Source organism: Macaca nemestrina, chromosome X (genome assembly GCF_043159975.1).
Source record: "Macaca nemestrina isolate mMacNem1 chromosome X, mMacNem.hap1, whole genome shotgun sequence".
Lineage (NCBI taxonomy): Eukaryota > Metazoa > Chordata > Mammalia > Primates > Cercopithecidae > Macaca > Macaca nemestrina.
Genome location: NC_092145.1, coordinates 107,244,028 through 107,267,748, shown reverse-complemented (window position 1 = coordinate 107,267,748; position 23,721 = coordinate 107,244,028). Strand labels below are relative to the sequence as shown.

The window sequence follows — 23,721 nt, the reverse complement described above, 5'->3', positions numbered from 1 at the left end:
CAATAAAGACTTTGGTGTTTGCTCTGATTGAGGTGAGCAGAGGAGGGACATGATCTAACTTGGGTGTTCCAGGAACCAGCAGCCATGGGATAACCTTCAACTTCCTCGATGTGGCCATGGATGGCTCTCCTGACTTGTCCCCCCACCTCATATATTCTCTGCCCCATTGCCCCAACCTGGCTACCTCCTGCTCAGCCTTCAACACTCAGCTCAGGTGTGCCTTTCCATGCCTGCCTGCCTGCTCCACACAGGCTGCCTTACACCAGCTCCTCTCGGGCTGCTGTAGGGCCCTGTTGTCACCTCTAATTCCTAGGACAAAGGCACTACTTAGCTCATTGAATTCTTGAAACTTATCAAGGCAAGCACCATTAGCCTCATTTTATAGATGAAGACACTGAGGCTCAGAGAGGTGATATAAACTTGCTCAAGGTCACATAGTTATTAAGTAAAAAAGCTAGGATTCAAACCCAGGGCCCAGGCTTTTCATGACATCTTGCTGCCTCTCCTCACTCCCAGCTCTGTGCTGCCCCTGGCTCTGCACTCTTTGGCAATTCCTCCCTTGAGAGCTCACCCCCTGTTTTGGTTGCAAAGGGAATAGCGGCAGGGAGGTCGGGCTGTCAGCACAGCCTCCCACAAGGGAGCCTGGCAAAAAAAAAAGGAGGGTGCTTGAGGGTGTTGCTTCTGATATCACACATACTGCTGAAGAAACAGCACTGGGGATGTGGAATCCCTCAAGTCAGAGCCCCCAGAACAACACTCGGGAACATGCTGATCACATGGAAAATCTCTCTTCTTCTTTTTCTCCCGCACACATACACACACATGCGCACACAGAGACAGAGAGCGAGCCTGTTGTAGAGTAAGATGCTGGGCAGGCCGAGGCTCAGGTCCTGACTGCCACTGACCAGCTGTGTAAGCCCAGGCATGTCACTTTTCCTCTCTGCACCTCAGTTTCTCATCTGTGCAGGGTCAAGCAAAACCAATTCCTTCTTTGGATTCCTGGACTTCAGAAAGGGTCTGGGAGCCGCCCCCCACCCCCCCCCCGGACTCTTCCCAGCCAGGAGCAAAACATCTGCATGTGCACACACACACACACACACACACACACTCACACACATGCACGCAGAGGTACAATAACACAGACACATCCAAAGGCAGACAAACCTAGAAACAAAAACACATCCACAGACACATGAAAATAGACACAAACACATGTAGACATGCACATATACGGACACGATCACACACACACACACATGCCCGTGTGCACTGTCTGCTGGGCTACTCTGTGGGGGAAATTGGAGAGCATCCTCTGCAGAGGGGGAAATAAGCTATGTTACACAAATAACCACAGTACAAAGCAGAAAGTTATCAGGGCTGGGGAACAGAGGAAGTGCTGGGGGAGTGCAGGAGAGAGATCCCTTCTGTTTGGGGGTGGTTGAGCAGAATAAAAATAAACTCACACTTACTGCGCACCTTCCCTGTGTCAGGCATTTTCCACACATTATTTAATCTGCATGGCAAACGTGAGGGAAGAATTAGGATTCCTATTTTGCAGATGAAGAAAAAAACTCCAAGAGGGGAAATGACTGCCAAAGGTCTCAGAGCTAGCAAGTGGCAGGACAGGGATTCAAACCCCAAAGCTTGTGCTAGTTCCTCTGCTGCCTGGAAGGCTTCCTTGGGGAGGAAGCTTGTGGACTGGGTCTTGCCTGGAAGGAGTTGGTAGAGATGAAGAGTGAGGGAACATTGTGTGCCAAAGCACTAAGATGGGGAGAAGCAGTGTAGGATGTTCCACAGGGATCTGGGGTTGGCCTGCCCGTGGCAGGGGCACTAACTCTCCTCGAATGCTGCTCCTAATGGGAGGTCTTCTCTCCCTCCTTCCCTTTATTGGCACTGCCCGGAACCAGGCAGCCAGCCAGGGATGGGATCAGGATGCAGTTGCCATGGAAACGAATGGGGGCTGTTGCCATGGATATCATAAGATGAGGGCAAGAGGAAGCTAGGGATGGTGAGGACTATCCCCATGACAACTTAGGTGGCAGTGGGGGGAATGGGATGGACCGGAAGTAGAGACAAGAAGACAAGACGAGGAGGTCATTGCACCTGGATGGGGCCAGGGGCTTTGGGTTCTGGAAGGAGCAGACTGGGCCAGAAGACTGGACCCAGTGGCAGGGGAGAAAGGAGGCAGGGGGACTGCAGCCACCTCTCCCTCCAATATTTCTTCGGCAAGCTAGTTCTGCTGCCCAATCCCAGTGTCACAGGGATTCTAAGCCCGAGTCCAGCCTCGCTTCGCACAGGAACTGACAGGGGAGAAAGAAGCCTTTGAAGGAGCTGAGCTGACTGGGTATGCAGTGGGCATACACAGGCTTTGGGAGCGCACAGACCTGGGTTTGAATCCCAGCTTTGCTGCTGTGCAGCCCTAAAAATAATAGTTGTCATTTATTGAGTTGTCATTTTGCTAGGCTGAGCAACTTTGCAAGGTCTGGGTTGTTCTCTCTGAGGAGGACAGCACAGATGATGAAACCTGCCCAAAGCCTTGAAGCTCGGCACTGGTGGAGCCAAGATTCAAACAAAAATGTATCTGAACACAAAGCTCGTGCTCTTAGCACCACCCCACCCTCTGTTGCAGGCACTACTGAGCAGTCCCTCCAAGGTACAGTCCTTGCATTCTTCATCTCCCCGTGCCTTCCCACAGTGGCACACAAGGGATTGGATGCTGGGTAAATATTTGTGGAGTGGGTGAATGAGGAAGCAACCCAGGAAGAAGCAGGAAGGACTGAGTTTAGATGGAAGAAGCTCCTGACTTCAAGAGCAATGACTCATGAATGTGGCTGGCCAAGGGTGGCAGAAGATGCACAGAGCTGGGATGGACTGGACGGACTAGGCTTTATGAACTATCCAATCCCACAGACCCAAATGGAGGTCTAGAGAGTCAAAGTGACTTGCCCAGGGTTGCACAGGACAAGAATCCCCCTCACTTCTGGCCAGCATCCCACTCTTAGCTTCAGAAGCCCCTCTGAATCGGACCTGTCTCCCCACCTCTCACCTCCCACCCTGCCCTGTAAGTTCCTCAATGTCATAGGCAACAGCAGGCTACTTGCAATTCCTATACTACAGCAAGCTGATCCACATCACCAAGCCCATGCTCATACTCTTCCTTTGTTTCTTCTGCCCAGAATGTCCTCTGTCTCCCCTTCACCCCTGGACTTGTTCGGTCTGGGTGAGCTCATCTTCATCTTGCAGTACCCTGAGCAGGTTGGTCCTTCTGGGAAGTCAATGCTGACTCACTCCTGCCCCTCGCAGAACATGACAGGGTCAGTGACTCCCTCCCCTGTGTCTTGTGCATACCCATATATCACAGTCAGTCTTTCTCCCTGGCTAACTTGTGGTTCTCTCTTAAAGTGTCCGTCTCCTACCCCACACCCCCGTCCTGTTTCCCAAGGGCAGCGACCCGGTGCGATTCACCTTTTCGAACCTATGGCGCTCATGCCAGAGCTAAGCACACAGCAGTTACTCAGCAGCCACCCTGGGTCCTCGAAGACCACAGGTAGAAATCACGTGTGTCTGTGTGTGTGTGACCATCCTGCCTGACAACTGTCACCCTAAAGGCCACAGCCTCACATGCTTAAAAGCCACCCACACCCAGCCTTGTGATTACATCCACCAGACACACACATCAAGGCTGCCAGGTACATAAAGTCACCACTTCACACAATCAACCTCACACTCAGAATTCCTCACACCCGGTCTCACATCATCACATTTCCTCAGCCCTGCAGCAGTGTGCACAGTCTCGCGACCGTGAGACCTGCAGAGCCTCGTGCAAAGACATGTGTGAGGATGCCCGGGCACATGGAGACCATGCGTGCACACATATTTGTCTCACGGCTGATCAAAACCCTGCCCCCTTCCCACAGCACAAGGCCTCTGCCCGATTCAGTCAATTCAGTTGCCCATAGGTCGGGAGGGCCATCTGACCCTGACTTGCCTCCTCCCTCCATGTAGTTGAACTCCCGTCCTCACCCCCACACTTGCTTCTCTCTCCATTCAGTGGAAGGGTGGAATGGTCTCCTCGTCCCCCGTCCCAGGTCTCCTACATTCACACACCCTGGAGAGCGGAATGAACAGAGTAATGTACCCACCATTCCCCTGCATGACCCTGGAGTTCTCCCCTAGGTTTTTGTCTATGTGGTCCCTGTCTCCTGTAATGCCTTCTCACCCCTTGCCACCTCTTCAAACCCTTACCAGCCTTCAAGGCTCAACTCTTGCACCGCTTCCTCCAGCAAGCCCTCCTGGACACCACATCTCCCCACCCACCTTGACATCTCCTTCCTTTCTGGGCCAGGAACAGAATGTGCTCGTTACTGAAGCCATTCCTGTCCAGTCATTTTAACCCTTTGCATCCTTCCTACTTTCCCAAAGGATTTCTCATCTCCCATCTCCCCCGGGAGATGGAGAACTCGTAGAGGACATAGCCACTGTCATGTTTTCAAAAAAAAAAATCTTTTTGTAGAGATGAGGTCTCACTATGTTGCCCAGGCTGGTCTGAAACTCCTGGCCTCAAGCCATCCGCCTGTCTCAGCCTCCCAAAGGGCTGGGATTACAGGTGTGAGCCACCACACCTGGCCTCTGTCTTACTTTGGATCTCTCACAGTATTTAGCGTCAGGTCTTGTACCCAGTAAGGGCTCAAACAATGCTTTGTTGGGTAGAATGAGGAAGAGTAAATAAGAGAGACAGGCAGGGAGGGAGGGGAGAAATAAATGAGACTTTGAATGGGTGAATGAGTAGATGAGTTGAGCAAGTAAGGCAATAAGTGAGGGAAGGAGGTGAGGTTCTAGGAAACCTAGAGGTTCAATGTGATAGGGATGCTGAAGGGAGGGAGGAAAGAAAAGACAGGAGAAAACTCTCACTTGGGCCTTAATCAAAATAAGAACCACCAATCACAGCACACTTGCCCAACAGTGCACAAGCCCCTATGCTGGACTCGTGTTCTTTCTTGTTAATCTTCATGACAACCCAGAGAGGTAGATATATTCTCACTGTACTCAGGAGGAAAACAAAGCTCAAGGAGAAGAAAAAACTTGCTCAAGGTTATACAGATGTAAGTGGCAGAACCAGAAGGTAAACTCAGATTTGTCTAATACCAAAGGCTCAGAGAGGAAAAGTCAGGGGTATGAGCCCACTTTGGGGTCTCCCGGTTGTGCTCCTAACACAGACACATCATGGAAAGTGTGAGTCCTACAAACCCGTAAAGGACATCTTCCACCCTCCAGTTGACAGCCTCCAGGGAGTCTTAGAACCAGCCTCTGGCCAAGTGCAGGGAATATTTAGGGTTGCTGCATAGGGAAGAAATGGCTTCCTCTCAGATTCAGAGATCCCTAAAGTTGTAGAATCAGAACCTTAAAAGTAAACGATCAAAGAATCTAAACATTGCAGAATATTAAAATTGCATCTTCAGAATTTGTTCAAATGGTAGAATTATGCAATCTTAAAACCACAGGATTGGAGAATCCCAAAATCACTGCATTGTAGAAATAGAAATCATACAATTGCAGTGGAATGTGTCACTGAATCATTGTCTATTAAATTCACATAATCATAGCTTCTTAAAACTGTAGCATCTCAGATTCACAAAATGTCACAGCTGGAAGAGCCATTGGAGACCCTCTAATCCAACCCTTCTCCTTTCTACAGATGGGAAAACTACATGTCAGAGAGGTCACGTGACACGTCCAAGGTTAGCCTGCCCGTGTTGGGAGTCATTCACGCATTTATTGAGTGCCTCCTGGGTGTTGACGAAACCACGAGTCAAACCCTACTCTCTTTCCCGGCCCCTATTCCCAGTCCTGAATAGGAAAGAGGGCAAGGCCCTGGTGGGGATGGGAAGAGGGAAGTAGGGGTGGGTGGAATATACATCAGACAGAGAGAAGAGATCAGCTTTTATTGATGGAAATTCCTTTGTACACAGCAACACGTACTCTGAGAGGCCTTTTCCTCCTGATCATATTTACAGAGCACTATGGGAGTGGCAGAGGGCGTGGGGTGAGGCCTTCAAGCAGTGGAGGAGATGGCAGCAATGGCCACAGCAAGGGAACAAATGACAGGGAACTAGACAGGCTGGGTCCTGCCCCCGTCTGGTCCTCTGAGCCCTAGGCACCCTGCATCTCTGTTTGTGCTCACAGAGGACAGAGGTAGGTCCTTGGGATGTCATTTGGAGACCTCTCCAGTAGTGGCAGGCTCCAGGGTGCCTGGGAAGTGGGAGTGCGGGTACAGGAGGGTCCAGGTTCCAAGCTCCAAGCTCCAAGTTCTGCTTCTCCCACATTTTAGTCGGACCTAGGGCTCCAGCTCTCTTTAATTCAGGGGCTGGAGTCCAGAGGAGACAGCAGTGGGGATGGGAATTCCAAGAAGGAGGTGGGGGGAGAAAGGGGTATGATGCTTGCCCATCTGGCTCCTGAAGCAGGGGACAGGGTCCCATGGGGGATCTGTGTGGGCATGGGCAGGGGGAAGGAGGGGCTGGTTAAGGCTTTTGCTTCTGCATAGAAAATGGCCCTTGTCCTCTCAGTTACCGAGAGGAGGGACTACTGCACTCGGAGGCCGGACAGCAGAACTGGTGAGCGTCTTCCTCTTCCTCTTCCTCAGTCTCCTCCTCCTCCTCCTCTTCCCTGGGGCCAGGAAGGGCGGGGTAGAGGCCACAGGCGGCGGGTGACAGAGAGAGGCAGAGGCATTAGTTTGCAGAGCAGGGGAGATACGCGAAGGGCCAGGACCGGAACCAGAAGTTGGGACGAGAATGGGGGTCAGGGTCGGGAGGCCAGTGTGATGGATTATCCAGGGCCACACCCAACTCAGTGTGCTGGGACAGCCCTCCCCCACACCCAGCCTGGGCTCAGTCTTAAGGTCACCCTCAGCGTATATCAACTCCCTTTCTAACCCTGCCAGGTGCCTGACCCTCATTTTAATATAATAACAGCAACCTGCTCTCATTTTGCACGCATCATCTCACTTAGCCCCTACAACAGCTCTGCAGAGCAAAATTTTAGAGATGAGGAAATTAAAGCTCAGAGAGGTTAGATAACTTGCTCCAGGTCACACAGCTGGGTAAGTGGTAGAGTCAGGATTTGAACCCAGAGTTCTTAGAGCTCCAAGTCTCAGACTCATCCCACTAGGTCCTTTGGGTGAACTTGGCACTATCTCTAGAAACCCACCCCGTTCTTGAAGGACGAGGATTTGTATTTCCTGAAGGTTCGGGCTCAGGAAAATGGGAGATACTTGGAAATGGAGTATGGGAAGCCCACAGCTTTGGAGGAAACAGACCTGGGTTCAAATCCCAGCTCTACAAGTGGTTCCAGGCTATATGCCCTCTAGCGCATTACTGTCACTCTTGGAGCCTCAGTTTCCTCGTCTGTAAAAATGGGGCTCGTGATGTGAACCTCCCAGGACTGTTGCAAGAACTAGAACATATATCAAGTGTCTGGCAAACAACAGCAATGGGAACATGGTGGTAATTATTGTTAACTACTCGTAAGCCAAATCTAATTCCCAAAGTGGCCGTCTGCCCACACAGAAGCAGCCATAGCAGTGGGAGAAGAGTCACTGAAGGAACAAGCACCTATCCCTAGGGTGATGCTGAGCAGTACCAGGGGCCAGGCTGCACGTGGCATTCACTGGTGCTGGGCTACAGTTTCATATGGTGGATGGACAGACAGTTGGGATGGGAGGGGACTAGGTGGCTTGGGAGTGACAAGGCTGACCTTCTGGGGACAGGCAAGGAAACAGTTACCTTCATTCCCAGACCCCTTGGCTCAGGGGATGCAGGAATTATGGAATCCAGGAAACTGGAAGAATGGGAAGAAGTGGGAAGGAATGCAGACAGGGAAGGGAAGGGAAAGGAAGGGAAGGCACTGCTGTCCATCTGATGGACAGACAAGCACACACACGCACGCACACGCCTTTCTCAGACTCAGAGCTCCCTCTGACACATTGTTCCACGGACTTCCTGAATCAGCAAAATCACATGAAGCAGTTCTGGGCAAGTAGCCCTCCCTTTCTGAGTGTCCCATTCCTCATCTATAAAAAGAGAAGATCCACACCTCTCGAGGCTGTCATGAGGAACAAATAATATTCCATTCCCACCCCTCACTCCCCTCTTTTCCAGGCCAGGCCACTGCTTCCTCTCCCCCTAACACTGCAGTCACCTCCTGATTTCTTCTCCCTCCATTCTTGAACCACATTAGCCTTCCTAAAGCCCACCTTCAAGCATGCATCTCTTCTACTCAGACACCCACTGCCTCCTGGATAAAGTTCAGGGTCCTCAAGTTGGCATTCAAGGCTCTCCCATCATATGGCCTTACCAGGCCTTTCCTGTTAGATGGCAAAAGCGCAGGCTATGGAGTCAGATGGACCTGAGTTTCAATACCAGCCCCATCATTTACTAGCCGGATGACCTTGGGTTCATTTCTTCACCATTCCAGGACTCACTTTCCTTACCTGCAAACTGAGGAAATACCTATTCTGCAGGGTCCGGTGGGACTAAAGGAATTCAAATATGTACTAAGCAAGGCTGGTGCTTAGTGCATGGTAACTATTATTATAACAACCATTATAGTGGTATCCATGTTCCTTACTCACTCATGCCCAGCCTTCATCAAGCTAGCTTGTTCATTATTCCATCAGCATGCCCGGCCTTTTCACATCTCTATGTGTGTGCTGATTCTGTTTCTTCCACTTAGAATACTCTTCCCTCTGCACAGGTCTTTGCCTATTACCATCCTTTCTGAATTTCCTGACCCAGCTCAAGTGCCACTTCCTAAGGAAGTCCTAGCCAGAAGTATTCTCTGCTTCCTCCCAGCTCCAGCATCCATTCCCTTGGCCAGGGCTCTCCATTTGTTGCTTTGAACTTTCCTGAAGCATTTTTTCCCTAACCCCCCAATACCCTTGTATCCCCACCACTACCACCGCTTTGCTCCTCTGTAAGAAAGAGGGGGCCCCTCTAGCATTTAAGGCCAGTCTCTTCACCTGGACTCTGAAGCCCATCCCCATTACCTCCTCCACAATAATCATCCCCTCTCCCTCCTGCGTTTTCAACCTCTCCCCTTCTGTTGCCTCCTTCCTATCAACATTTATAGAAGCTCAAGTCTCTCCCATCTGGGAATAAAAACCCTCTATCTGCCCCCACATCCCCCTGTGTCCCTCTCTCCTCTTCACAGCTAAGCTTCTTCTTAAGAAACCCGTCTACACTGGCCATCTCTGTTTCACTTCAGTACCTCCCACGAGCTCTTCGACCCACTGCAATCTGCCTCATGCGCCCACCACTCCACGGAAGCTGTTCTGAGGAAGGTCGCCCAGGCCCTCCTGATGGTTAAAGCCAATAGACTCTCTTCCGCCCTCAGCTTACTCCCCACAGGCTGCAACATTTGACACTCTTAACAAGGCCCTCCTCTGCTAGGCCCTTTCCTTCCTCTGCTTCTGTGAGCCCACCCCCACTGCTTTTCCTCCTACTGCTCTGACCCCGCCCCCATTTCTTCCTGGGCTCCTTCCCTACATGTTGGTTTCCCCGTCCCAGTTCTGCTCTGGTCCTCTTCTCTTTCACTCCACACTTTTTCAGTGATCTCATTCCATTTCATAACTTCAGGTGTGGATCCCTCTCCCGGGTCCCGGACCCGTCGAGCCCAGAGCTTGCTGGACAGCTCTACCAGGACGGCCCTTTGGGCCTTCAGTTCTCATAGGGATCTCTGACTTAGCATCTCACCATTGTCCTTAAGGCACCACCATTCATCCAGTCACCTGAGCCCAAAACATACCTTGGAGTCACCCTAGATTCTTCCTGCCCCCTTAGCAAGTCTGTCACCAATTATTGTGGACTCTACCTCCTAAATAGCTCCAAAACATAGACTGTGATGTCGTCCCTACCATCTCATCTTCTACTCCTCTCGCTCCTTCTTCAGCCTTTTTCCCATCACACTGGTCTCCCTGCTGCTCCTCAAACAGACCAAACACACTCTTGCCTTGGGGCCTTTACACCTGAGGTTCCTTCTATCTGGAACATCGTCCCCGAGAGGTACAAGGCTCACTCTTTTACCTCCTTCAAGCCTCTGCCCAAATATTTTCTCATCAGAGAGGCCCTCCCTCTCACAAGGCACCCCAACATTCTCTACCTTATCACCCCAGCTTTATTTTTCTTCATAGCACTTACTGACATCAGATACACTCTAGACATTTAGTTGTTTATTTATTTATCTGTCTCAGTCACTGTAAGATCCATCAGGAAAGGCATCTGTTCTGTTCAGTGCTAAATCCCTAGTGCCTAACACAGTGCCTGGTATTCAATAAATATTTGGTGAATGAATGAATCCAACGCCAGGCATGAACATTCTAACTTACTGCGAACTCCAGCCTCGGTCATCTCCACCTCCTCCTCTCTCCCCAGTTACCTCTTCAGTCTCTGACTCCAGTCCTCTCTTCCTCCTGATCACCTCTCAAATCCATCTCCTCGGCTCTATGCCCACGACCTTGGCTTCTCTCTCCCTTGAATTACTGCAATAGCCTCCTCCCTCATTTCCCTGCTAAAATGCTAATTTGATCATGTCACTTTTCCTCTTTTCCTACTCAAGAACTGTTCATGGCTCTCCAGCTGCCTACCAAAAAAATAAAATAAAAAGCCTGTACTCTTCAGACAGCTGCTTGAGGTAAGCCTGACCTCTGCACCCTCCAATGTCTGATTTCACCTTGCTCACCTCCAGGCCTTTGCAGACACTGTCAGCACCTCCTCCCCCATCTCTAACTCTCAGAATCCTCACGGACCTTGAATGACTGGCTTAAACACAGCTTTCTTCAGGAAACTTGACCTGACTCACAAAGCAAAAGTAATTCCTCTGCAAAATCCGCAGGGAAATGAGTATTGCCAGTGTCATTTGGGATCTCTGAGAACCAGGGGTAGGATGAAAGTTAGTAAATATGTCTGAGACCAAGGACTCTGGATGCTGGGTGAGCATTAATAGAGGTTCCCTTTTCCCCTTGCACTATTACCCTGGCATGGACTCACGTCCCTCTGGCCCTCTGCTAACTTTGACTCATCCTCGCCTCTTCCCTTTCCCTCACCTTACACATCCACAACAGTTTATATCATCTGACACTTCTATTGAGTCTATCTCATTAATAACTCTCAAAGGATTTGGATTCTATAATTTGAAATTAAAATGCTTCTCAACAAATGGTGCTCACTGGAGTCGTGCAACACAGTAGCCCTGCTCAAATCCATTTCTTCTCTGCCAATACCCCAGTTTAGGCCTTCCAGCTGGTCTCCCTGCACACAACCCATTTTTCATACTGACTGCTAATGTGATGTTTCTAAAACACAAATTTTGCCAAATTACTCTCCTATTTAGAATCCATTCAACTGACACTTTGTCACCAACAATATTGGTTCTCAACCTTTTTGGGGGGAACGCAAACCCCTTTACCAATTTAATGAAAGCCATGGACCATCTCTTCCACCAAAAAATGCACATAGGTATATGCATGCAACATTTTGCATTCAATTTCCGGAGGTTCGTGGGTTTCCTGAAGCCCATCTGAGACCCATGCACCCCAGGTAAAGAACCTCCGGACCTTCCCAATAACATCCCGTTTCTTTTCCATATGCTATATGCTATTCCTTCTGCCTGGAGTGCTCTTCCACACTTCACCCTTCTGTCCCTGGCTCTTACTTAACCTTTAAGACCTAACTCTTAGGCTGAGTTGACTTGTACCAGCCCCAGACAGGGCCAAATTCCTTCCTCTGGGCTTCCATACCCTTCAGTGTTCTCCTCTGTCAGAGCCCTTCTCAATCTCCCTGAGTGACTGGGAACTCATGGAGGGCAAGAACTGTTACCCAACAGAGACCCTGGTCACAGCAGTACTCCAAAAGTATCTACTGAAATGAACACTAACAATAGCTACTCTTTCCTGAGTACCCATTATGTGCCAGCCACTCAAATTCTGAATGCATTCATCTGAATGAGCTCAGTTCATTCAGTAAATGAACCCCATGATGTTGGTGGTATTGAGTCCTGTTTAACAGATAAGGAACTAGGCTCAGAAGCGTGAAGTGAGTTGGTGAAGGTCAGCCAGCTAGTGAGTGACAAAGTTGGGATTGAGATTGCCATGAATGCCATGGCAAGTAGTGGTCCACCATGCCTCACTGCCCTGGACTGTGAGGTTGATTAAGAGATGGTATCAGTAGAAGAGGACCAAGAACCAGGGCCAGAACTCCCTACTTGGAATCCCTTTCCCAGGAACGCCTACGCTTATTTTCCCTCCTGCATCACCTTTATATAAGCCAAGACCAGGCACCTGGTTCTCTCTTCTTATGATGCAACCTGTGTACCCTGTACTCCTCTCAGCCTTCTCATCCCAAAGCCCTGCTATGGTCAGGCCCATTTTTTGCTCCAGAACCATCTCCAGATACACACAGCTTTGAGATTGAATCCAATCCAATGCTACACAGTTGGCTATGAGGAAAGCAAGACACAAGTAGTCCCCCCTCTTCTAGAGCTGACAGTCACCCAGGAGCCTTCCATGCATTATCTCCAATACTAAAGACAGCCCTAAGAGGTAAGTTGGCATTAGCCCCATTACATAGATGAGGAAATAGAGGCTCAGAGGATAAATGACTTGCCCAGAGTCACCGAGTTGGTAAATGGCAGAACTCGGGCTTGAATAAAGGTACTGACTCAACTATTTTTCCCGTATGAAGTCATCCTGCTTGGAAGGGCCAAAGAGTGAACAAGACCATTTTTGGTGGAGGAAGGGGATGAAGGAAAGCTAGCACTCTTCCAAGACTCAGTACAAACGTCCCCTCCAGTAGGAAGCCTTCCCAGATGGGGTTAATTGCCCCTCATCTGGCAGCCTTCTGGGCCTACTTCTGTCCCATCCCAAATCACACTATGGTGTCATTGTCTACGTGCCTTTCTCCCTTCTAGACTTCAGCTCCGGGACAGCAGGATCAAATACAATTCATTCCGGTATTCCACCAAGGGTCAGCACAAGGCCTTATCTAAAGCAGGCAAGACAGAATACTTGCTGAATGAATGAGGTGGTATCTGAGCTAATTATTAAAAGGATCTAAACAAAATCTGAACAGCTGGATACAGGGAGAAGATATAAAGGAGGAGGGAAATGAATTAATAAAAAGCAAGGAAATTAGACCAAGGAAAAAGGCCAGTAATTTTGAAATTATGACAGGGTGTTCGTAACATGTTTTCATTGTTGTTATGGGGGCTATCTTTTCCTTACAAAAATGGGATCATACTATAAACCCTGTTCTTCTTTTTTTTTTTTTTTTTTTTTTTTTGGGATGGAGTCTTGCTCTGTCGCCCAGGCTGGAGTGCAGTGGCGTGATCTCAGCTCACTGCAAGCTCCGCCTCTGGGGTTCACGCTGTTCTCCTGCCTCAGCCTCCTGAGTAGCTGGGACTACAGGTGCCCGCCACCACGCCCGGCATTTTTTTTGTATTTTTAGTAGAGACGGGGTTTCACTATGTTAACCAGGATGGTCTCGATCTCCTGACCTCGTGATCCGCCCGCCTCGGCCTCCCAAAGTGCTGGGATTACAGGCGTGAGCCACCGCACCTGGCCTATAAACCCTGTTCTACAACTTGCTTTCTCCATGTAACAGTAAGTCTTGTAGATCTTGCTGTGCGAGTATACAGAGATCTACCTTTTTTCTTTGGATCTGCTACAGAGTAATCCATAATATGGGTATATCATGGACTAAGATCTATTCTCTACTAATGGACATTTAGGTTGTTTTAATTTTTCAGTATCACAAGCAATGCTGCACTGAACATCTCTGCATATGTCTCGAAGTATTCTTGAGGGTTAGATTCTCAAAAGTTGAACTGCTGGGTCAAAGGGATGCACATTTTGTTTAAAGTACACATAAAAGTTATTTCCGTTACTTTGACATGTTTGCAGACTGGCTACAAAGAAAGATTATTCCTACTCACATAATCTTGTCTTTCTTTTGAGAAGCATATATCATGCACCTTTTAGTTAAGAGTTGGTTGAGAATGATATCCTACAAGGGCATGTGATAAAGAGTTGCACAGTCTGGCTTATGTTTGTAGTTTAGATTGCGGTGTTTTAGAAAAGGCCTCTGGCTGGCCAAGTTGGGGTCCTTCTGGAAGCAGTATCTTGGAGAAATCCAGCTCCAAGATATGGTTCTCAGCATGGAAGAATTTAGGATTCTGGTGGTAACTGACAAACCAGCCTCATAAAAAATGTTACCAATTTGCACAAGGTATCTGAGAGGTTCTGTTTCTCCAAAACCCTTCCGATATTTTTAATTTGGATACCTAAAAATGGCACTTCATTGCTTTAGTTACATTTCTTTAACTATTAGTAAGCTTGGGCATCTTTTCTCATTTATTAGCTAATTGTCTATTTCTTCCCTGAATTGCTATATCATGTTATCTCTCCATTTTGAATGGGTTTTGTATCTTTTCCTTTCTAGTTTCCAGAAGGTGATATAGATATAGGCAGAGATATTAACCTTTTGCCTGATATCTGTGTAGCAAATACTTTCTCCTAGCCTGTTGTTTATGTTTTAATTTTGTGTATAGTATCTTTCTCCACACAGTTTTAAATTTCAATGTAGCCAAAATTATTACTCTTTATGTTATAGCTTAAGGGTTTTTTTGTTTGTTTGTTTGTTTGTTTGTTTGTTTGTTTTTGGAGATGGAGTCTCGCTCTGTTGCCCAGGCTGGAGTGCAGTGGCCGGATCTCAGCTCACTGCAAGCTCCGCCTCCCGGGTCTACGCCATTCTCCTGTCTCAGCCTCCCGAGTAGCTGGGACTACAGGCACCCGCCACCTCGCCCGGCTAGTTTTTTGTATTTTTTAGTAGAGACGGGGTTTCACTGTGTTAGCCAGGATGGTCTCGATCTCCTGACCTCGTGATCCGCCTGTCTCGGCCTCCCAAAGTGCTGGGATTACAGGCTTGAGCCACCGCACCCGGCCAGCTTAAGGGTTTTTAAGTCATGCTCAGGAAGGCTTTCTCCACCCTAATATTATTAAAATATTCCAGATATTTTTCTGGTACTTTTCTGGCTTTTTTTTTTTTTTTTTTTTTTTTTTGACAGAGTCTCCCTCTGTTGCCTAGGCTGCAGGGCTGGAGTGCAGTGGCGAGATCTCGGCTCACTGCAACCTCCACCTCCTGGGTTCAAGCGATTCTCCTGCCTCATCCTGCCGAGTAGCTGGGATTACAGGCATGTGCCACCAGGTCCGGCTAATTTTTGTATTTTTGGTGTTTTGCCATGTTTCCCAGTCTGCTCTTGAACTCCTGAGCTCAAGCAACACCCGCCTCAGCCTCCCAAAGTGCTGGGGTTACAGGCATGAGCCACTGCACCTGGCCTGTATTTGTTTTCATATGAGACAGGGATTTCACTTAAATTCTTTTCCCAAATGGGTAACCAATAGTCCCATCTCATTTATTGACTCCCCACTGATCTGAGATGTCTTTTGTCATAAATTAAATTCCCATATGAACATGAGTTTGTTTCTAAACTCTCTATTTTGTTTCATGTCTGTAGTCCTCTATTTCTGTGATGACAGAACATTTGAAATTATTGCAGCTTTATGGTAAGTTTATATCTAACAGAACAAGTTGCCCTCATTCTTTTGTTTTTTTTTTTTGAGACTGAGATCTCGGCTGACTGCAACTTTGCCCCCCAGGTTCACACCATTCTCCCACCTCAGCCTCCCGAGTAGCTGGGACTACAGGCGCCCGCCACCACGCCTGGCCAATTTTTTTTTTTTTTTTTTTTTTGTATTTTTACTAGAGACGGGGTTTCACCGTGTTAGCCAGGATAGTCTCGATCTCCTGACCTCGTGATCCGCCCACCTGGGCCTCCCAAAGTGCTGGGATTACAGGCGTGAGCCACTGCACCCGGCCACCCTAATTCTTTTTCAAAATTTTCTTAGTGATTAATGAACATTTACTCTTCCAAATGAACTTTAAACTCCAATCACTCAAAGAAAATACCACTGAAATTTTAATAAGGAATGCAATGAATGTTTTGACCAAATTGGGAACAAAACGTCATTTTTACCACAGTGACTCTCATCCAGGAACAAGATATAACTTTGTTTTACTCAAGTCTTCTTACAGCCATTGATGAAATTTTATAGTTTTCTACAGAGAAGTATTTCACATTTCTTGTAAATTCATAGTGGTTTTATAGAATTATTTTTTCTATTGTGAATGGGATCTTTTCTATTATGTGTTCTAATTAGTTATTGCTGGTACTCAGAGAAGTTAATGGTTTGTGTGTATATTTGTCTGTGTCTACTCAGTGCACTGACTTTTCTTCTTAGTTCTACTAATTTTTTATTATATTCTCTTCGATTATCTAAGTAGACAGTCATATTATCCTTAAATAATGCTAATTCTAACTCTGTCTTTCTAACATTTATATCATATATTTCTTTTGTTAATCCCACCGGTTAAAACTTCCAGAAAAATATTGGTTAATAACAGTGATAGCAGCCATCCTTATTTTGTTCCTGAATTCAATGGAAATGTATCTAGTGCCTCACTGTTACATTTGATGATTCTCTTTGGTTTCTGATAAAAATCTTTACCAAGTTAACGAAGTTTTCATGATTCCTAGCTTACTATATTAGTCATCTATTGCTGTGTAACAAACTACCCCAATACAGCAGAATAGATGTATAATTTAATCAGATCACTTTTCAGCATTTATGGAGATGATTATATGATATTTTCTCTTTAATATCTTAATACAATAAATTACAATAACATGTCCTAATGTTGAACAATCCCTGCACTCTTGGGGCAAGCTTTCATTTGTCACAATACATTCTTCTCTTACTACACTGATGGATTCCATTTGATAATCTTCTATTGAAAATATTTGTTGCTCTATTAATATGTGGTATTAGGCTATAGTTCTTTTTGTTTGTTTGTTTAAACCTGTCCAGTTATACTAGCCTTATAGAATGAACTGGGAAGCTATCTATCTTTTCCTATTATCTGATCTTTCAAGATTTGCTAGAATGTCCATCATACCAGAACTTCCAGAATACCAACTGGACCTGGTACCATTTCTGGGGAGAAAACTTTGAGCCTCTTTTTTTTTTTTTTTTGAGACGGAGTCTCACACTGTTGCCCTGGCTGGAGTGCATGGAGTGCAGTGGCGCAATCTCGGCTCACTGCAACCTCCGCCTCCCAGGTTCAAGCGATTCTCCTGCCTCAGCCTCTCAAGCAGCTGGAATTACAGGCGCCTGCCACCACATCCTGCTAATTATTTTTTACTTTTTACTTTTAGTAGAGACGGGGTTTCACTATGTTGACCAGGCTGGTCTCGAATGCCTGACCTCGTGATCCACCCGCCTCAGCCTCCCAAAGTGGTGGGATTACAGGCGTGAGCCACCGCGCCCAGCCACTTTGACCATTTAAGTTTCTTCCACACTTTTCCATTTTATTCAGGTTTCCTGTCCCTCCTTAAGTCACTCTGGTAATTTACATTTTCCTAGAAAACCACCCAATTAATCTATATTTTCACACTTACTGATATAGAAGTGTATACAATTTTTATTTTATTTTATTTTATTTTATTTATTTTACTTTGAGATGGAATCTCACTCTGTCACCCAGGCTGGAGTGCAGTGGTGCGATCTTGACTCACTGCAACCTCTGCCTCCCGGGTTCAAGTGATTCTCCTGCTTCAGCCTCCCTAGTAGCTGGGATTATAGGCGCACTCCACAATGCCCGGCTAATTTTTGTATTTTCAGTAGAGGCGGGGTTTCGCCATGTTGGCCAGGCTGGTCTTGAACTCCTGACCTCAGGTGATCTGCCCACCTTGGCCTCCCAAAGTCCTGGGATTACAGGCATGAGCCACTGCAGCCAACCAATATTGTCTTTTTTTCTTTTCTTTTCTTTTCTTTTTTTTTTTTTTCTTTTTGAGACAGAGTCTCACTCTGTCACCCAGGCTGGAGTGCAGTGGTGCAATCTCGGCTCACTGCAAGCTCCGCCTCCCGGGTTCACGCCATTCTTCTGCCTCAGCCTCCTGAGTAGCTGGGACTACAGGCGCCCGCCACCACGCCCGGCTAATTTTTTGTATTTTTAGTACAGACTGGGTTTCACCGTGTTAGCCAGGACGGTCTCGATCTCCTGACCTCGTGATCTGCCTGCCTCGGCCTCCCAAAGTGCTAGGATTACAGGCGTGAGCCACTGCGCCAGGACCCAATATTTTCTTATAATAACTTTTTTTTCGTCTCCTTAGAATCTATGGTTAAATCCCCTTCCTTATTTTTTATTGTATTTATTTATTTAGCCTTTTTCTTAGTCATATCTGCCAAAGAATTTCTACCAAACTAGGTAGAGCTGGTCTTTCCAAAAGTCATATTTACTTATTAATACTTTATCAAATCTTTTGTTTTCCATTTCATTAATTTCTGGTTTTATTTGTAGTAATGATTCTGCTTTGTTTGGGTTATTTCTAGCTTCTTGAGTGGAATAATTAGTCCATTTAATTTAAACCATCTTGTTATTTAATAAAAGAAATTAAGATTATAAATCTTCCTCTGGGAATCCCTGTGCCCATATTTTATAGGTTTTAATTTGTAGTATTTGTTTGTTTGTTTGTTTTTGTTTTTGTTTTTTGAAATGGAGTCTCGCTCTGTCGCCCAGGCTGGAGTGCAGTGGCGCCATCTCAGCTCACTGCAAGCTCCGCCTCCTGGGTTCACGCCATTCTCCCGCCTCAGCCTCCTGAGCAGCTGGGATTACAGGCGCCCACCACACGCCCGGCTAATTTTTTGTATTTTTAGTAGAGACAGGGTTTCACCGTGTTAGCCAGGATGGTCTCGATCTCCTGACCTCGTGATCTGCCCGCCTTGGCCTCCCAAAGTGCTGGGATTACAGACGTGAGCCACCGCGCCCGGCCAATTTGTAGTATTCTCACTGACATTTATTCTAAAGAGTCTATAAATTCCACTCTTATTTCCTCTTTAGCACAAGTATTTTTAAACTTCCAAATGGGGAGGAGGGCCTAGCCTTTTTGCTGTTGCTGTTAATATTTCCTTTTATTGAGTTGTAATTAGAAAACATAAAATAGGTTTTCTAATTAACTTAGAAATAATGTTCTCCAGCCAGGCGTGGTGGCTCATGCCTGTAATCCCAACACTTTGGGAGGCCGAGGCGGGTGGATCACGAGGTCAGGAGTTCGAGACCAACTCTGGCCAACATGCTGACACCCCATCTCTACTAAAAGAAAAATATAAAAATTAGTTGGGTATGGTGGCACATGCCTGTTATCCCAGCTACTCGGGAGGCTGAAGCAGGAGAATTGCTTGAACCCAGGAGGCAGAGACTGTAGTGAACTGAGATCACGCCACAGCACTCTAGTCTGGGCGACAGAGCAAGACTCCATCATGGGGAAAAAAAAAAAAAAGAAATAACGTTCTCCAAAGATATGGGCAGATTGTTCCCTCTGCCTAACCGCCCTTCCTCAGTCTATCCAACTGGCGAACTCCTATTCATCCTTTAAAAAAGCTGGAATTTCACATAGTCTAGGACCAACCACTCAGGCCTCTTGGGGTAGGTCTCTAGGGAAGGATTGTTTTAAGGAAGGACAAACTACAGATAGATCCTGAATGTCCTCTTTGGTCTCCTGACCTGATCTCCCAGGCACTCTCCTCATACACTCTGACACCCATTCCACAGGCACAGCGGGGGCTCAGGGAGGTGGGAGGGGCTGGCAATGACACTGTATATTTGCCTGGAAGGAGGAGGAATTGGGGGAGGGATGGGTCTAGCTCTTACCTGCTCTCTGCCAGCCTGCCTGAGGGGGTAAGCTTCATGGAGTCAAGGACCTGAGTAGGACAGCAATACTGGTGTAGAGTATGAGACGCTGTGGACCTGAGAGACAGCAAGAGACAGAGAGAGAGACAGAGAGAGAGACAGGGAGGGAGGGAGGTGGCAGGGTGGGCGATGGGGGCAAGAAGGTGAGAGAGTGAGTGCGGGAGGGGAAAAGGGAAGGCTGGGAGGAATGGAGGATGGGAAATGGAAGGGGAGGGGTGGGAGGCAGGGAGGAAGGAAAGGAAGGAAGATAAGAAGGGAGAAAGGAAAAGAGGAAGGGAGAGAGGGAGGAAGATAGGGAGAGAGGAAGGAAGGAAGGAAGGAGGGAGGGAAGGAAGGGAGGGAGGGAGAGAGGGAGGGAGAGAGGAAGGAAAGAAGGAAGGAAGGAAGGGAAGGAAGGAAGGAAGGGAAGGAAGGAAGAGGAAGGAAGGAAAGAAAGAAAGGAAGGAAGGAAGGAAGGAGGAAGGAAGGAAGGAAGGAGGAAGGAAGGAAGGAGGAAGGAAGGAAGGAAGGAAGGAAGAAAGGAAGGAAGGAAGGAAGGAAGGAAGGAAGGAAGGAAGGAAGGAAGGAAGAAAAAAAGAAAAAAACCACAAAGTCAAGAAAGAGAGGACGGCACTCGAACCACATACAGAACACAATGACAACAGGGGGCAGTGAAGACGAAAGAGCCGGGCTGGGCCTCCTGTGTTCCAGGTGACTCCGTGGGGACCTCAGCCACAGAGACGCTGGGACACCACAGCAGGGAAGGGGGAAGGCAGCCCTCCTCACACCAGACGCCACAGGGGTAGGGAGGACGGCAGGGGAAGGGGGGATGAAAGAGAGGGGGGAAAGATGCATGGGGGCTCCCCTGAGAGAAGACCGCTCACAGAAAGGGAGGAAGGGATGGAGGAAGGAGAGGCTCTGGGCCCAAAGAAGGGGGAGAACCCAGGTGGGTGGGTAGGGGGAACACTGAAGGAAGAGAGAGAGAGAGACAGAGAGAAACCGAAAGAGACAGAAAAGGAGAAAGACAGAGAAAGAGGAAGACAGAGAAAGGGCGAGACAAAAGACACAGAGAGAAGCTAGAGAGAGGCAGAGAGCACCAGAGCAGAGGAGGGTGAGGACGGAGGAGGCTGACAAGGTCTCAGTGGTCTTGGTGACAGGATGGGACTCAGGGCTGAGTGGGTGAGGCAGAGGATGGGGTGGTTCCAGATAGGAGTCTTTTTGCTTTGAAGGCCAGTGCTTTACCCCCCCACCCCAAGGCAGGGCCCACACTCCACCCCTGATGCTGCGCCCCCACCACCCCTAGTGCAGGGTCCAAAGACCCCTCCACCTTGTGCCTCCTGCAATTAAAGTCCAGAGAATGGCCAAGGGGAGGAGGAGGCACAGCAGGGCAGGGAGGCTGAGGGCCTGGTCCCTGCCCTACCCAGTGCAGTGCAGATGCCAGAGGTGTGCCAGTCAGCCGGAGCCAGAGCACGCTGGGAGTGCAGCCGACCTCTCCAGGTCAGCCAGCCCCTGTCCCCCACAAGCCCATAGAGGCAGACTGGGGTCAGGGCCTGGCCATTCAAAAGCCCATGTAAAAGCCAGGAGACGTGGCCAGGCCAGCTGTGAATTCCAGGATGTCCAAATCTGAGAACCTTACAGAGAATCTTTGAATCTGAGACTCTTCTTATGGAAGGTTCTGAATTAATCATCATCAGGGCGACGGCTTCTCAGGTGCCAGTCTCCAACCCAAGTCCTTGACTCATTATCTCTTTTGAATCGGAGACTCAGAGACCCTTAGGCTGCTGGAATGTTGGTGTTAGAATCTCAGAGGCCTCAAGCCTGGAGCCCTGCAGTGCCTCGCACACAAGGTTAGTAGAGCAGGGTAGGAGCCAAGCTCACTCCTCACAGGCCACAAGCTGTGCTGCTCAGGGTTCCAGGGTTCTTCCAGAGCTGGGCACCTGGATGCCCATGGGCTCTCCCACTTGAACTGGCTCCCTCCCCCAGGCCAAAGGCCTCTCAGAGTCCAAGAAGGGAGCCAGGAACCAGGAAGCCAGGAGGCTGCTGAATCAGCAGCCCAGGGACTGGGTCCAGGTCTGGGCAGGAAGGGAGGGGGCCAGGCTGCGGGGCCCAGGTTCCTACCTGCTGCTCCTCCCGGGGTGCTCCATGGGTCTGGACCTGTCCCAAGGGCAGGCCCCCTGGCCTACCCGGTGTCTCCACCGTGTCACCACCCCCTCCTCCCCAGCCCTTCCCTAGAAGGAGGAACCAAGAAGGCGGGGCCAGGCCAGCTGGGCTGCCGGCCAGATTGCAACTGGAAACTTTGCTCCTTCCCCTACTCCTCCAGGAGGGCTGGGAACCCCATGGAGGAGGAAGCGGCCTGGAGAGCTCTCAGTCCCTCCTCTGGGCCAAACCCCAGGCTGGGCTCCCTCAGTGCACCTCTGCTAGAATCTCCCCACGCACCCCATCAAGTTTGTATCGCTGGCTCTATTCTCCTGAACAGAAAATTGAGATGGAGAGAGGTGAAGTAATACTGCTAGTAAGTGGCAGAACTCCAATATCAAGACCCGGTTTGGCTATTCCCAAACCTGGAATCTGCCCCTTCAGCCATATTGCTACCTTGTGAATACAGAAACCTTTCCATAGACGCTTTTCACAAATATCCTTATTTTCAGCTCAGTTAAAGAGACTATGTTTAGGAGTTGTTCTGGGACTCTGCGTATTAAGTAAAATTCAAATCACCCATTCTGGGGTATCAAGATGGGGCCCCAGTCAATATTCTTTCCCACTGCAATAAGCTCTCACTCTTCTGTGTTGTTTTCTAGACTGGCTGAGAGAAATGCTTCCTGAAGAGAAGACAGAAAATCAAAAGAAATGCCAAGAGGCTGTTCTTCCAAGGAAACTGCCCAGCCTGACTTTACGGATGGGGAAATTGAGGCCTGGAGAGAAGGGTCTTACTAAAGTTCATGCAGCAAGTCAGAGTAGACTCCAGGTGCCCTGGCTCCCTGCCTGCCTATTACAGCAACCTCTCTGTCCTCCACACGGGCGGGACTGGAGAAAGGAGAGAGTTTTTCGGCTTTGAAGGATGTAGGGCTCCTGAGAATATCACAGTGGTCCAGCTCAAAGTGCTCCTGTCCTTTCACGGCCCTGGAGCCCAGGCCCCTGGCTGTTCTGAGCAGAAGGCGGCCCTGGGAGGGGCCAGGGGGCCAGTGATCTAGAAGAAATAGAAGCTGACAGGCAACAGGCCAGCCTTCCTGCCTCCCTGCTGGGGCAGCTGGTTCCTCTCAAGAAAGCCAAAGCTACTGAGAGAGAGAGGCCCTCCGGACCACCACAAGGTTGGCATCTGTGGGTCCTTGGTGGCCTCCTCTCCCTCTGCCCACCCCTCAAAGCCCTGGTCCTCAGGGCTCTGGCCTTAGCCCCTGCCTTTTTTTTTTTTTTTTTAACTCTCCTTGAGGAACTCTCCTAGCTCCTGCAGCAGCTTCACCTTGTGCCCATTTGTACTTATTGCCCTAAGAGCTGAACCCTCTTGACCTGGCAGGAGCCGAGAGACATTAAGTGTAGTGCTGGGCCGGGTGCAGTGGCTCATGCCTGTAATCCCAGCACTTTGGGAGGCCGGGGGCAGTGGGACAGGTGGGGAGCGGTGGATCACCTGAGCTCGGGAGTTTGATACCAGCCTGGGAAACATGGCAAAACCCTGTCTTTACTAAAAATACAAAAATTAGCCAGGCGTGGTGACGCACACCTGCAGTCCCAGCTACTTGGGAGGCTCGCTTGAGCCCCAGAGGTGGAGGTTGCAGTGAGCTGAGATCACGCTGCTGCACTCCAGCCTGGGTGACAGAGCAAGACCCTGTCCAAAGAAAAAAAGAAAAGAAAAGAAAAAAAAGAAAGTGTAGTGGTAGCTTTAAGGGATGATGCT

At 48.6% G+C, this 23,721-nt stretch overlaps 1 protein-coding gene and 1 long non-coding RNA gene across 12 annotated transcripts in view; one reads left to right on the top strand and one right to left on the bottom strand.

The window, feature by feature from the left end:
* LOC105493788 (IQ motif and Sec7 domain ArfGEF 2) overlaps positions 1-23,721 on the bottom strand; it is a 91,431-nt gene that overhangs the window by 27,844 nt on the left and 39,866 nt on the right. For 5 of the 11 annotated variants that reach the window (XR_011618143.1, XM_071088464.1, XM_071088468.1 and 2 more), the window contains exon 3: positions 19,815-19,910. The exons of 2 other annotated variants lie outside the window; for them this stretch is intronic. Coding sequence is in view for 8 of the 9 variants with exons in the window: in XM_071088464.1 (XP_070944565.1) it covers positions 19,815-19,910 (96 nt within the window). In the remaining variant the exon portion in view is untranslated. Of the gene's footprint in view, positions 1-5,927; positions 6,664-19,814; positions 19,911-21,950; positions 22,647-23,721 lie in introns of those variants that run through there. 4 more of the 11 variants (XM_071088473.1, XM_071088465.1, XM_071088472.1 and 1 more) reach the window with 4 other exon arrangements.
* Positions 21,593-22,784, top strand: LOC139360641 (uncharacterized). Its single transcript, XR_011618167.1, has 2 exons — positions 21,593-21,679; positions 22,631-22,784. It is a non-coding gene; the product is annotated as an uncharacterized lncRNA (long non-coding RNA).